The following is a 16,174-nucleotide window of genomic DNA, read 5'->3' on the forward strand; positions in this document are numbered from 1 at the left end:
GAAACCCTCACTTTACACACTGACCACATCAGTTTTAGGTGTGAGTCGGAGGTGAGGGAGGGAGTCTAAGGTGTACATAAACCAACTATTTTTGCCATTGCCTATACCAACTACAGACTTCAACATGGTAACAAGGAACCAAGCTCTAGGTTGACAACATGCATTGTACTCACTGAGGATAGATCCTCAGTCCAGGCTACGTCCAAAAAGTTGCAGCACTTGCCGTCCACAATGACAATGGTTCCTGCTCTTCACGCCAGTATACAAGCGAGTATCTAAGAAATATTGAAAAGTTTATGTTTTACTGTCTTGTCTGCACCTATTTTAACGTATATATTTCGAAGAAGATACTGACTTATCACTGATGAAAGAGCCATCACCTATTTTCAGTAATCCATTCATATAATTTTTACCGTTATTTTGCCTTTTACCCCAAAGGATTCTTTTTCAGATACTAAAGTGTCCAAATACATCAGTAGTCTGGTCATTTTGGTCGAAAAAAAGGGCCAACCTCAAGAAAATTGCAACAGAATTAATTCATACTTTATGTTATTTGGTAGCATGTCAGCTTTCAGGGAAAAAAAGTCTACCAAAATCAACTCATGGGAATGACCTTTCTCAAGGTCACAAGATGTAGGCCTATATAATTCGTATTTTCGTATTCTTGAATATTTGTAGGAAGGAAGAGATTGAAATTTATCATAGTTTTCTTTCTAATATAACTAAATTAAAAAACAATGTGGATATACAACTTTTATTTACTTTATAAAAAATATCACAGGGACAATGTTATTCATTATAATAGTTCCAGGTCAAATAGAGGACATATATGAAGAGTGGCCGAGAAGTTAAATGTTGCCATAGATTTTCAAATATTGGAATGAAGTCATACACATTATATTCAAATGTAAGATAATATATCATTTTAAGAACTTAATGTACTAATTGTGGAAGAAATCACCTAATTGTGTGTGTGTGTGTGTGGGGGGGGGGGGGGGGGGGGGGGCATTCATACAAAGCCATTAATAATTGTAGCCAGTGACAGTCTGAGGTAACAATGAGCAAGCCTCCAAGCCTCCGACTGAAATATTTGCTACTTTATGTTATTTGGATGCAAGTTTTGACGTTTATATAATTCAAAAGACAATGGATGATTTTGATAAGTCAAGAGTCCTTCAATACAAGTTTTACAATTTCGTACAAGAAATACTATTTTGTCCGTAGAAACGGGGCGTGGCAGAATGTTCCTTAGATTGAGACTCTGTCCGAATTGTTACTCGCGTACGTGGGGAAATGAATATCATATGTTCCAGTATACATGTTTAAGATTTGAAAGAAAATTATTACCAAACTATTGTCGTATAAATCCCAACTTTTATAAACTCCGATTCTCATTCACAACTACTGATAGTTGAACACTCATTCGTTAAGTAAGTATATTGGTTGCATATTTCAGAAGTTAAATTTTTTGTTGTTGTATAATGCCGCACTCAGCAATATTGCAGCTATATGACGGCGGCCAGTAAATAATCGAGTCTGGGCCAGACAATCCAGTGATTGACATCATGAGCATCGATCCACGCAGTTCGGATCGATGACATGCATCAACCAAGTCAGCGATACTGACCACCCGATCCCGTTAGTAGTCGCCTTTTACGGCAAGTATATATGATACTGTGATGTTGTTGTGCTAGATGTAAATAATATAACGTAGCTGTAGTTTCAAAAGATAATCCAGTAATAAATCACTTAAAGAACAATAATCATCTTTAATGTCAATTATATCATGTATGCTATTTCTCATATCACTTTAATACATTGTAATTTGTATGTGTATCATGTTTGGGACAGGCATTCAGATAAGCAAAATGTGTTTGTTTGCAAACCCCTCCATTTTATGGAAATAAATCTGTTAATATCATAAAGAACTGGAACTTGGTAACGCATGGGTAGTTGGCCGACTATAGTCTATTTTGGTGAAAGGGGCCAGGGCGAAACTCATGTCAGCCGGTTATCTATTTTTGTCGCTGATACGCTGAGTGAACACAGGCTAAACTGACTATAGATTTATTTATTTTAGTGAGCGAATCTATTCAATTTGAGTATCAGTACAAGATAATCATAGACTATTGCATAGCATAGCAATATGGCAAACGCTCAAGTGAGTGAGTGAGTATGGGTTTACGCCGCTTTTAGCAATATTCCAGTTATATCAAGGCGGGGGACACCTGAGTGAGTGAGTGAGTTAGGATTGTCGCCGCTTTTGACAGTATTCCAGTTATATCACGATGTGTCAGCTTTATGTGGAAGGAAAGCCCGAAGTGATGCAGGTCTAAGACGTTTACCTCTTCGGTTAAACCCACGAGCACGGGTATGGTGTTGACAAACCTAGAAACGTAATCGGGGCGAACCGGGATTCGAACCCACAATCATAGGTTTCTGGGGTTTCAGCAAATCGCGGCGCCTTAGACGATTTGGCCACCCATGCCCCCGAGAGCAATCTCATTAAAATCAGATCTTAGTTCTCGCTACCGCTATACAAAGGACTGACGACATCCCATTACGGGTCAGACCCATTAGAGCGACTTTTGACCGACCAATGAAATGACTGACAAGAAAACGACATTAGCCGATCAGAAGGCAGCTTTCTCGAGCTTAACGACACTAGTTTCAAACTGGCGAATACGCTTCGAAACATATTTTGACGTATTCTCGATTTAAAAAAACAAACTGATCAGAATATTTCGTGGTTGCATGATTAGAAAACACTTTCCGACTGTCCCTTTCATGATCTATGAAGCGACGCTCTGATTGGTCGGATGAAAGGTATTCTGACGTTACCCCTAATGGGATGTCCTCAGATCTTTGTTTGGCGGTAGCGAGTACAAAGATTTGATTTTAATGAGATTGCCCCGAGGGACACCAGAAATGGGCTTCACGCTTTGCACCCATGTGGGGAATCGAACCTGCGCCTTCGGCGAATAAACACACAAGTGCCTCACTGTATTACAAACAATCTTTGGGGACAGAATTTGGTCTACTCCTGCTACAAATTTAGTTTCAAGTCAAGAAACGGAGTACAGAATCCACTGGCGCTGTTGTCTGAGATCATGCCGTTGGTATGGTAGCCGTAATTCTGAAAGAAGAAAACAATGACTTACAGCATCGTGCCAAAAGAGAGTAAAGTTGTTTAAATTCCTATATATTTCAAGTAATTACATCTGCATTTGCTGAATTTTCCTGGTTCCGTTTTTCACCAATTTCCTAGACAAAAAAAAGTTACAAGCCGGTTAAAAGAGTTAATTTTGTGACTTTAAACAATAAAACAAATGCACTCAAGACGAGAAATGTCAATATCGGGTGTTTTAGAAATAGGCAACTTGTTCCGATATCAATATTGTCAAGATTGGTTGTAAAACGTAATGAATCTAATGAATTGCAAATTACGTACGCATTACGCAAATTATTATACATCATGTCACTCATGGGCTTCCATACATTTTTTATTTTATCAAGGAGGGTCCACTTTTCGATTTAATTTTTCACATAATTATGTTTCTAATAATTGTAACAATATTGGTTGAATTTATAAAAGACAGGAATATGGTTATCGGTCGTGTTTAACACACATGTTCTCTGCTGGTGCGGCCGTAGTTATATAGCAGACGACGCTACACAATTTATGTGTTGATGGGCATGTTAGAAGTATATTGGAAGCCAACTGCTATTATTTTCATCATTATTAATTTCATTTTTAAATAAATGTGTATTTGTCAACTTACCATGAAATAATACGGCTCCGTTATCGTTGTTTTTTTCTGAATATTTTCCAAGGCACTAGCAGGATCACTACGAATTATCTCCCTTTGCGAGCTCTTCTTGATGTACGGTGAACCGTAGATGCCCTATTCTCCTCGTTGGTTTTGATCTTTTTTGATGCGGGAATTAACCATTTTCCCGAAGGTTGATTTTGGTAGACTTTTTTATACAAACTCAAATACATTCAATAAAAAGGAAACAGTCGTAAAATATTCTGTTGCAATTTTCTTGAGGTTAAATTACAAAATGACCAGACTACAACAGACCAAGAAAATGCCTTTGATCCTGAACTTATCGCAAGAGTAATTTTGCTGACAACAAATACTGCAAATGTTGTCAGCAAAATTACTCTTGCGATAAGTTCAGGATCAAAGGCGTTTTCTAGGTCTGTTGTACAGATATAAAGTTAAAAGTTAAAATGCTGTGAATAAATGTTGTGTAAATCATTTTCATAAACATTTTATCTGTGTAAAATGGCTCAAGCTGCAAAGGAAATACGGTATCTCCTGGCCTTTCTTAAAGATTAGATCTGTATTTGAATTAAAAATAAGTTTTGCGTCAAGGATATAGCCAAGGTATTTATTTTCATCAACAACTTCTACATCTTCAAAGCAAAACGTTTTCCTGGCACCATTTTAAAATTGGTAACAAATGTTCTATAATTAATTCCTGAAACTCTAATACAGATACAGACAGCTTCAACGTCAGCAAACTATTATTAATTGTAAAACAGTTGTCAGAAGAACTAAAACAATCTAATTTGTGAAAGCCAGTGTGAAACAAATTTATTTAGGTGGGAGATCAGGCAACCTACCACAGTTCAGTGGATTTGCCTCCCTTACACCAGGTACTAATCGCAAATTGATCCCTGATGTGCGTGACAGCATCAAGCCTCTATCCGCCCACACCTGCAAGCAGCACAAACGCATATCTCATAGGCAACATATTATTTATCTCTTTCCCCCCGTCCCAATTGGGCATTTTTCTATGGGTTTTTATTGTTTGCATATTTACATTGTAATATAAACGTGTAAGCTTTTCTTTTGTCATCTGGACCAAGTTTGGTTAATCAATTCTTCTTGTATCACACTTTATCATTTCATTATATTTGTGTGATGGTTTGTTGTTTAACGCTGCACTGAGCAATATTCCGGCTATATGATGGTGGTCTGTAAATAATCGAGTCTGGACAAGACAATCCAGTATTTTACCAATTATGCATCATATTATCTTTTATAGTTTGTCATTCACACTTAATCATTTGTGTATATGAGCAGCGAAAAGCGTTGTTATTGCACACAGCTGGGTTGGCAGTGCAGGATATCTCTTTCACTCTGGAATTGGAAGGGGCTGGTGAAAATGCGTACGATAGAACTGTTGAGACTCTTAACTCATATTTCAAGCCACGTGTGAATGTGCCATATGAGAGACATGTTTTCCGTTCGACCATTACAGACCATAACTGCAGCCAGGCGATAACGTACTATACCAGCGTGACGATTCTGGGTGAATATACACAGAGAAGTACACTACATCCTTATCTGTATTAAACATGGTTTTGTCTAATAACACAAATATTTCAGATCCTGGATTTTTGTCCATCTCACAACATTTTAAACTTTTTTTCTAATAAGAAGTAATATTCCACCTGAAAGGCGATCAAAGTCGGATCATTTTTCTCCGTCTTTTGTTCTAACCTTAAAATCTGGAAATATGGATGTTAAGTCAACCTCTTTGGACCAAGATTCTGTCATTCAAATGATGTCACGTTTACATATAAAGCTTACAAAGTCACGATCCTATAATTTAGTCGTCAGCCCTGATATATTCCAAAATAAAAAAATTACATCATTGTTGACAACACTGTGGGGTACACTTGTTTGAAGAACCCGTAAACTGTCATGGCCCTGGCCATACCCCTGTCTCACACCTGTCTCACACCCTTCCGACCAGGGGTCTGGGAGCGGGAGGTTGACCTAAGACCCTAAGATCTTTCCAGGGTCATCCTGTGTTACCCGTGTGACTCTCCTGTCGCCTTTTCTGTTGTTTATGTCTCTCTCTACCTTGACTCTGCTGTGTGTTGTCATTTCCTCTTTCGCGTCTATTATCCTCTACGATTTTGCCTCCTTTGTAGAAAAATATTTTAGTCGGATTTTAAGTTTCATTGAGTTCTTGCCTTTGGTAATATGTCAAATCATTTGCAACGCCGTATCCCATTTCTCTAATCGGATAGTGTACAGCATGTCCTCCCAATGACACATTTTTACAATAAGTGGGCGTGGTTTATGGTCACTTTGTAAAGAGATTCTTTGGGCCCGTTCATTGTCTTTATATTGCAGTGGCGCTTTTTTGTTCTTATCTCTAGCTCTGTTGATTACGTCTACTGCTTTCTCTCTACATTTATTGTAGTAATCATCCCCACTCTCGGGCACGTTGTAGAGGATAATGTTATTCCTTCTATTTTTCCTCTCTCAGTTTTCGACTCTAACTCACTAATACTATCCAAATAACTCTGTGTCGTCCACTCTATTATTCATATCATCTGTATCGTGTCTAAGGATAAGTTCTTCTTTCTGATGATCGATCCCGATTTTAATAGTCACCGAAGTCATGGCAGTGTCGTAGATAATGAATGGGCCAAATGAAGCTGATTCCATTTCATAACATTTTAATAGCATCTTCTTTGATATTTTTATTGTTCAGAATATAGAAAAAGGTTAGGTTATGTAAAGCCGTTTTGATTGATATGTCATGTGTTTACCAAAGAAGATTCTTCACACTCAAAGCAAAAGGTCCTGTTCCAAATATACGTTGTCTCTGATTATCAGTATCAGGTCTTCGATGTTTGACCCGTGAAGGTTCCGGGGTTGAATAGGTCTTTAGCAACCCATGCTTGTCGTAAAAGGATCTTCAAGGGTTCCTTTGATTGCTTAAAGCAGCTCACTCACTCATTTTGTCTGCTTATTTGTCAGAGTCGTTCATTACAACTTCCGTCTGTTACTTTTCAAGTTCAAATCACCCATAAATAGGCATCACCCTAAGTAACTTAATCCAATACTTAATTACCCTTAATTGTCTGGCTACAAAAATATCAATATCCAAGCTGTGTGACTGCAGTCTGTAAAATATTCGAGTCTGGACCAGACAGTCTAGTGATTGACATCATGAGCATCGATCTACGCAATTGGGATATGATGACATGCATCCCGTTAGTCGCCTCTTACGACAAGCATAGTTGCTTTTTACAGCAAGCATGGGTTGCTGAAGACCTAAAACAACAAACCAATCAACCAATCAGAGTGGAGCAGGAGCCAAGCTGCCGAAACGCGGTCACCCATCCAAGGACATCCAGGGACCAACGTTACTTAACTTCACCTGATTTGTGATCTGTGCGCTGTGACTACGTACCACCACGTGTCCTTTCACAAACGTTTAAATCTTCCCAGAAATTCAAATCACCCATTAAGGTGATGTGAGGTGAAATTGGGTTTAACGTCGCGTCCAAGATAATTGCACTTATATAGCGACGTGCATGCGTGCACGTGTGTATGTGTGTGTGTGTGTGTGTGTGTGTGTGTGTGTGTGTGTGTGTGTGTGTGACTGCTTGTACTAGACCGGACTGATGCCGATTTATAGTGCTAGCTCACTGAGAATCAATGCCGCAGTTTAACATGAATACCCGACTCAGGCACAGTATACTGACTCCGAGCCGACCAGTCCATGTTATAGCCCCTTAATGCCGAGTGCCAGACAGGGTAACAACAAGTACCATCTTTTAACGTCTTTTGAAATAACGCGACCGGGGATCGAACCACGGACCAAGACAATAAAAGAAAACAGAAATAACAGGCTGCATGCTTTATGTTTATTTGTCAGTCTGTGGCAACTCGTGTCTCCGGGACATCTGAAATAAAACGGAAGTTGAAAAGAAGAAATGGTCGTATTTTTATTGATCACACTGGGAATTTTCAGAAACACAAAAGCGAAAACTTCTTTCTTTATTCTTTGATTGTTTTTTAAGTGTACTGCTGACTCTTTGGACTGAAAATGGGCTCCAAAAGCTTTATATGTGGCAAGTATGCAGTCTGGCCATCAATGAAATGACTGCTTATTCTCCATTATAAAGGGGGTGCTATTAACATTTATATAATCATAATTACAGTTGCCATATGAGGATATTGTCACAGGACGACGCATTGAAATGGTTACATATAATACTTATACGACAACTCAAGACAATATATCTTCCTATGTAGCAAAACCCCCGGGGGCACGGGTGGCCCAGTCGTCTAAGGTGCCGCGATTCGATGTGCTGAGTCGCGTCCCTTGGGCACGCCAGAAACCTATGATTGTGGGTTCGAATCCTGGTTCGCCCCAATTATGTTTCTAGGTTTGTCGGCACAATACCCGTGCTCATGGGTTTCACCGAAGTGGTAAACGTCTGAGACCTGCATCACTTCGGGCTTTCCTCCCACATTTAGCTGACACCGCGATATAACTGGAATACTGTTAAAAGTGGTGTTAAACCCAACTCACTCACTCACTGTCGCAAAACCCATTAATGCAATACCTATCCAACCTGAACCGTTAGCCAACTTTGTAGCCAATACCTTGGTTCACTTATATTTCTATGCATCTAACAAAGCTACAACAAGTACAAACATGATTCAACATGAACTTGGTTTAATATTACGAAACATCGAAAAGGTGACTATGCTTGTCGTAAAATGCGACTAACGGGATCGGGTGGTCAGGCTCGCTGACTTGTTTAATGCATTTCATCGATCCTAACTGACGGATCGATGCTCATGATATTAATCACTGGATTGTCTGGTCCAGACTCGATTATTCACAGACCGCCGTCATATAGCTGGACTATTGCTGAGTGCGGCGTTAAACAACAAATAAAACAAACAAAGTAAAAGTCGATGTGCTTGTCGAAAGAGGCGACTAACGGGATCGGGTGGTCAGGCTTTCTGATATAGCTGGAATATTGCTGAGTGCGACGTTAAACCACAAAGAAAAAACTTAATCCCTGGCCTTGCACACTGACCACGTCGGTTAAAAAGAATTATGTGTGAGTCGGGGGTGAGGGAGAGAGGCTTAGGTGTACATAAACCAACTATTTCTGTCCTACTTCAACAATTGCCATTGCCTATACTAACTATAGTAAGTCACGATATGGCTGAAATAATGCCGATGTAACCCTAAATCTTAACTCACTCCCAACTAAAGACTTCAGCATTGAAAACCATGGTAACAAGGAACCAGGCTCTTGGTTGACAACATGAAGTGTACTCACTGAGGATGGATCGTCACTCCAGGCTACGTCCAAGGTGTTGCAGCACCTTCTGTCCACAGTGACACTGGTGCCTTTTCTTCACGACAGTAGACAAGTGAGTATCTAAGAAATATTGACATACGACTTTTAATCAACGTAAAGACATGTGAGGATCCAGGGTAGAATAGGTCTTCAGCAACGGCTACTGTGCTTGCCGTGAAAAGGTGACTATGCTTGTCTTAAGAGGCGACTAACAGGATCGGTCGGACAGGCTCGCTGACTTGGTTGATGCATGTCATCGTATCCCATGCGTGGATCGATGCTCATGATGTCAATCACTCGATTGTCTGGTCTAGACTTGGTTATTTACAGACCGCCGTTATTATTAGCAGGAATATTGCTGAGTGCGGCGTTAAACAACAAATAAACAATTAACAAACTTTTGCCTTACACTCTTGCGTCCCTGCGCGTCTGATGGACGTGGGCTTGAATTTAGAAGTCGCCCCAATAATGATCCTGGTCTGTCATCACCACATCCCCGGGCTCCTTGGTTACACCAGGATCATAAACGTCCAGTACAGTGATGCCGTGATGTATTTGAAACAACGTACACAGCCGGCTCACTTACTCTCTTATCAATTGTTTACAGGCCGCCCTGATGTGGCTGGAATATTGCTGCGTGTGGCGTTAAACAACAAAACAATCCAGCATGATACAACTCGATTTAAACGTAAGCGACTTTTGCTTTTTATTTCGAAACCTGTTCTGGTTGTCACAAAGTTCACAAAACAAAACAAAATATCTGCATCATTTTAAACAATAAAAATTCACTAGCTTCACTTACTTGCTCGTTCTGCAGCATCGTACAGCTCTTCTTTGGTAACCATCCCGCCACCTGTAAATATTGTTCTTTAGCATCAAAGCTTCTTATTGGACAGAGTTAAGAACAGAACACGTATTATATTAACAATTTGTTACTTGAATTATAAATGCTCGAAGTTTGTTTCACATTGTTCGCAGTGTCCTTGCCTAAACATTGAGAACAACAGGCAGGGCGAATCTAGAATTTAATCCCACTTAGGCAGAATTTAGGTCAAAATGCGTATTATATTAACAATAAGTAACATGTATCATAAATTTTCGAATCTTGTTTCACATTGTCCGCACTTTGACAAAAAAGTTATTTTTCCTTGTCTAAATATTTCCCCCATGGTGAAAACAACAGGCAGGCGACTCTAGAATTTTTGATCCCATAGACATAAGTGTTTAAAACGTCTCTCTGCACAGCAAATTGTGTCACATCACTAAGCCCCCCCTTATGAATATATGAGACAGAGTACACTTCTCAGATAGATTCATAAGCTACTACATATCATTGCGGAATTATCAGGTAATGCTCACGTTTCTGCATCACCTCTGCCAGGAGTGGGTCGCCTTCATCAACATCGAGAATCGTGGCAACGTCACGTCTATCCAGGTTTTTCTTGTCCCTCAACCCTCTCCCATGTTGATTAACGTGCAGACTGCAGGTGCAGACATGTTTGGGGGGATCAGGCCTCCCTTTCCTCCAGAAAAGCCAACCGTCACTCTCGGGCATCAGCGTCACCAGGACCAGCAGCAGTACCAGGGCGTGGCTCAGTCGCAACATCGTTTTTGACGCTAAACTCGCGATAAGTTCAGGGTCAAAGGCGTTTTCTTGGTCTGTTGTAAAGCTATAAAGTTAAAAGTTCAAATGCTGTAAAAAAATGTGTAAATCTATTTCATAAACATTTTATCTGTGTAAAATGGCTCAAGCTGCAAAGGAAATACGTTCTCTCCTGGCCTTTCTTAAAGATTAGATCTGTATTTGATTAAAAAGTAAGTTTTGAATCAAGGATACAGCAAAGGTATTTATATTCATCAACGACTTCTACATCTTCATTTGGAACGTTTACAACACTTTGTGATTTACTTTTCTTAAGCTAATTATTATTTTCAAAGCAAAACATTGTCCATGTTGTAAAACTGGTAATTTCTGTACTATAATTAATTTCTGAAACACTAATAAGGCTGCAGTCAGCTTCGTCGTCAGCTAACTATTAATTGTAAAACAGTTGTCAGAAGTACTAAAACAATCTTAATTTGTGAAAGCTAGTGTAAAACAAATTTGTTTAAGCGGGAGGTTAGGCACCCTACCACAGTTCAGTGATTTACCTCCCTTACTCAGTGACAAATCTCAAATCGGTCACGTGACGCGCGTGACAGCATCAAGCTTCTTTCCGCGCTCACCAGGCCTGCGTTCAATAGGCGCTTCCTGGGTGCTTACTGAGCTCCCTCCGCGGACGTTCGGGTGCTGTCGAACGATTATCATCTTCCGCCGGGAGGGGGCGCGGTTTTCAAAATGGCGTTGCAGACTGATTTTTGTAATATTGTTGAACTTTGTGTGTGCAAAGTATTCGTGTTTATAAAAAAGATACAAAAAAGTAACTTTTATCTCTTATATCATATCCGCAAGTTAGCTCCACCAAACAGTGATCGCGTATCATTTAACTTCACAAAACATCGTGTTCTCTTAGCAACATAAACCAAAAAAACGCAATGTTTTAGATTATTAAAGAAAAGACAAACACCTATCAAAATGTTTATATGAATTTACGTTTTCTTTGAATTTGGACAAATGAAGGTTTATATCGCATAATAATATAAGTCCAACGTTTATAAAAAGAAATCATATTAGTGTTATTGGGACAAAACTGCAACTTAATAACAAAATTTTACAAACAGATGCATGAAAAGGATTTTTTTCGGTACTTAAATTAACATGGGTTGCAAGGGAAAATACCCCAAGTTGCGAGGGGTTTCTAAATGTAGCTAAAACAATTGGGATTTCCTTGTTTTATCAAGTGACGGGTCTTCCAATAAAGGTAATCACTAAACTTCACCACTGCGTGCATGCATGTCTATCAAGTTGTTCCAATGTAATGTTCACAGGCCCAACATTTGTCCCAGTCCGCCTACCTTGTCCCTTGACATGCCTCCTCCTCAGTAAACGCGGGTCTTTTCAGATGTCATCTGGACCAAGCTTGGTAAATCAATACTTCTTGCATCACACTTTAACATTTCATTATAAGTGTTCACATCCGTCCATTTGCAATATAAGTAAATGCTTATTTGAATGCGTAAGAGTGTTTCCTGCCCCAGCTTTCTTGGTGGCTCTCATCAGCATACCATGGAGCATACCATGGAGCATACCTGGGTGCAGCCCTAGTCGGCGGAGGTCGTGGCTGTCATAACAGTGTTCTCATAAACACTCATAAACTGTTAGTAAGTTGAGTATCAACGTACATATTGTTCCTCGGAGGGTGTCAGCATATGAAATGACACAGGATGGACTGCAGCTCACCCCTCACGTTGCGCTTAGCCATGGTTTCTATGTTTCTATGTTTTCGTGTCTCCGCTCTCAGCAATATTCAAGCTATATGACGGCGGTCTGTAAGTAATCAAGTCTGGACCAGACAATCCAGTGATTGACAACATGAGCATCGATCCACGCAATTGGGATCGATGACATGCATCAAACCAAGTCATCCAGCCTGACCACCCGATCCCGTTAGTCTCCTTTTACGGCAAGCATGGGGTGCTGGAGACCTATTCTACCCCGGATCTTCACAGGCCCGTTTAGTCATGGAGGATGAACTTAACTGGCATCTCTATCCCAGGTCATTTGGTCATGATGTGTATATCCCAGGCCATTTGGCCATGATGTGTATATCCCAGGCCATTTGGCCATGATGTGTATATCCCGGGCCATTTGGCCATGATGTGTATATCCCAGGTCATTTGGTCATGATGTGTATATCCCGGTTCATTTGGCCATGATGTGTATATCCCGGGCCATTTGGTCATGATGTGTATATCCCAGGCCATTTGGTCATGATAAGTATATCCCAGGCCATTTGGTCATGATGTGTATATCCTGGGCCATTTGGTCATGATGTGTATATCCTGGGCCATTTGGTAATGATAAGTATACCCCAGGCCATTTGGTCATGATGTGTATATTCCGGGCCATTTGGTAATGATAAGTATACCCCAGGCCATTTGGTCATGATGTGTATATTCCGGGCCATTTGGTCATGATAAGTATATCCCAGGCCATTTGGTCATGATGTGTATATCCCGGGCCATTTGGTCATAATGTGTATATCCCAGGCCATTTGGTCATGTTGTGTATATCCCGGGCCATTTGGTCACGATAAGTATATCCCAGGCCATTTGGTCATGATGTGTACATCCTGGGCCATTTGGTAATGATGTATATATCCCGGGCCATTTGGTAATGATGTATATATCCCGGGCCATTTGGTCATGATAAGTATATTCCGGGCCATTTGGTCATGATAAGTATATCCCAGGCCATTTGGTTATGATGTGTATATCCCTGGCCATTTGGTTATGATGTATATATCCCAGGCCATTTGGTTATTTTGTGTATATCCCGGGCCATTTGGTCATGATGTATATATCCCTGGCCATTTGGCCATGATGTGTATATCCCGGGTCATTTGGTAATGATGTATATATCCCGGGCCATTTGGTAATGATGTATATATCCCTGGCCATTTGGTCATGATGTGTATATCCCAGGCCATTTGGTTATGATTTTGTAGTTACTCCACTACATCACGATGTGTACCCTCGGACGCAAACAATGGAACTGTGTAATACTGCTTGTTGTGACTTCTGCCTGTATTGTTATGTAACAAAGATGCGACCATATTTTGCCTCTTATGCATCATATTATGGTTTGTATTTTTTTGACATTCACACTAATTCATTTGTGTGTAGGATAAATAATATTGGTGAAAGTGCACAGCCCTGCGTAGCCCCAGTAGATGTGTAGATACAATGGATAAACGTGTCCCATTTACACCAACAAACTGGTCTGTTTACAATAAAAGAATTAACCCATTTAATGATGTTCGAGTTAATGCTGATATCAGCACTGTTTCATAAGCTGATGAGGTTGAATAGTATTTAGAAGCAGAGGAAAGATCTACAAACACATTTCTGACGTATGAGTTACACTTTGGCAAGTGGGTATGGATATTCTGCCAGAGGGACAGATGCGTGTCTTTCACACTTCAACCTGGTCAGTAGAATCAATGATATAGCATCTGACAACAGGCAGTAGGGTGCTAGGAACATATAGTTACCAAGGGCCGAAAAATGTGATCACAAAATCCTTTAAATATCATCTTACGACAAGCAATAGAGTGCCAGGAACATTTTGTAACCCAGGTCCCAAAAGTCTCACCACAGAGTCTATGAAATAGCATCTGACGACAAACAATAGAGTGCCAGGAACATATTGTAACCCAGGTCCCCAAAGTGTAATCACAGAATCCTTAAATAGCATCTGACGACAAGAAATAGAGTGCCAGGAACATATTGTAACCCAGGTTTCCAAAGTGTGTGCATAGAGTCCATGAAATAGCATCTGACGACAAACAATAGAGCGCCAGGAACATATTGTAACCCAGGTTCCCAAAGTGTGTGCATAGAGTCCATGAAATAGCATCTGACGACAAACAATAGAGCGCCAGGAACATATTGTAACCCAGGTTCCAAAAGTGTGTGCATAGAGTCCATGAAATAGCATCTGACGACAAACAATAGAGTGCCAGGAACATATTGTAACCCAGGTCCCCAAAGTGTGTGCATGGAGTCCATGAAATAGCATCTGACGACAAACAATAGAGTGCCAGGAACATATTGTAACCCAGGTTCCCAAAGTGTGTGCATAGAGTCCATGAAATAGCATCTGACGACAAACAATAGAGCGCCAGGAACATATTGTAACCCAGGTTCCAAAAGTGTGTGCATAGAGTCCATGAAATAGCATCTGACGACAAACAATAGAGCGCCAGGAACATATTGTAACCCAGGTTCCCAAAGTGTGTGCATAGAGTCCATGAAATAGCATCTGTCGACAAACAATAGAGTGCCAGGAACATATTGTAACCCAGGTTCCAAAAGTGTGTGCATAGAGTCCATGAAATAGCATCTGACGACAAACAATAGAGTGCCAGGAACATATTGTAACCCAGGTTCCCAAAGTGTGTGCATAGAGTCCATGAAATAGCATCTGACGACAAACAATAGCGTGCCAGGAACATATTGTAACCCAGGTCCCCAAAGTGTGTGCATAGAGTCCATGAAATAGCATCTTACAACAAACAATAGAGTGCCAGGAGCATTTTGTAACCGAGGTCCTCCCAAGTGTAACCATAGAGTCCATGAAATAGCATCTGACGACAAGCAATTGTGAGTGAGTGAGTTTGGTTTAACGCCGCTTTTAACAGTATTCCAGTTATATCACAGCGTGTCAGCTTAATGTAGGAGGAAAGCCCAAAGTGATGCAGGTCTCAGACGTTGACCACTTCGGTGAAACCCACGAGTACGGGTATGGTGCTGACAAACATAGAAACATAATCGGGGCGAACCGGGACAAGCAATAGAGTGCCAGGAACATATTGTAACCCAGGTCCTCCCAAGTGTAACCATAGAGTCTATGAAATAAACTCTTACGACAAACAATAGAGCGCCAGGAACATATTGTAACCCAGGTTCCCAAAGTGTCACCACAGAGTCTATGAAATAAACTCTTACGACAAACAATAGAGCGCCAGGAACATATTGTAACCCAGGTCCCCAAAATGTAACCATAGATTCCATGAAATATCATCTTACGACAAGCAATAGAGTGCCAGGAACATATTGTAACCCAGGTCCCCACGAGTTAATCAGAGGAGTGAATTTCCAACATCGGAAGAATAAAGGCGATACTTACTCTACTTCTTCGTTCTGCTGTGCGGCTTCCTGCTGGAGTCTCCCCTTCCTGCTGGGGCTGTCTGTCATTTATACCATCCTGATGCTGTGGATGTCGCATCATTGGCTGAAGGGGTGTCATTTGATGTCCTCAACAGGGACACGATTTAGTTTCCTGGTTGATTGCAACACAAACATAAAAAGTGCATTGAATAATGATTTTGAGTATGTCCATTATCTATGTGCTATGTCAACATAGTTCTG

The 16,174-nt window shown here is 40.4% G+C and overlaps 1 protein-coding gene across 1 annotated transcript; it reads right to left on the reverse strand.

The window, feature by feature from the left end:
* Positions 1-7,670: 7,670 nt before the first annotated feature.
* On the reverse strand, positions 7,671-16,029 carry LOC139460994 (uncharacterized). The gene is made up of 5 exons (XM_071242458.1): positions 15,933-16,029; positions 10,502-10,812; positions 9,945-9,995; positions 9,122-9,223; positions 7,671-7,723 (listed from the first exon to the last, which is right to left on the reverse strand). The coding sequence occupies exons 1-4, from the start codon at positions 15,998-16,000 to the stop codon at positions 9,135-9,137; spliced, it is 519 nt and encodes a 172-aa protein (XP_071098559.1). The 5' UTR covers positions 16,001-16,029; the 3' UTR covers positions 7,671-7,723; positions 9,122-9,134.
* Positions 16,030-16,174: the final 145 nt, after the last annotated feature.

Source organism: Haliotis cracherodii, unplaced genomic scaffold (assembly GCF_022045235.1).
Source record: "Haliotis cracherodii isolate W230 unplaced genomic scaffold, xgHalCrac1.p SCAF_14, whole genome shotgun sequence".
Lineage (NCBI taxonomy): Eukaryota > Metazoa > Mollusca > Gastropoda > Lepetellida > Haliotidae > Haliotis > Haliotis cracherodii.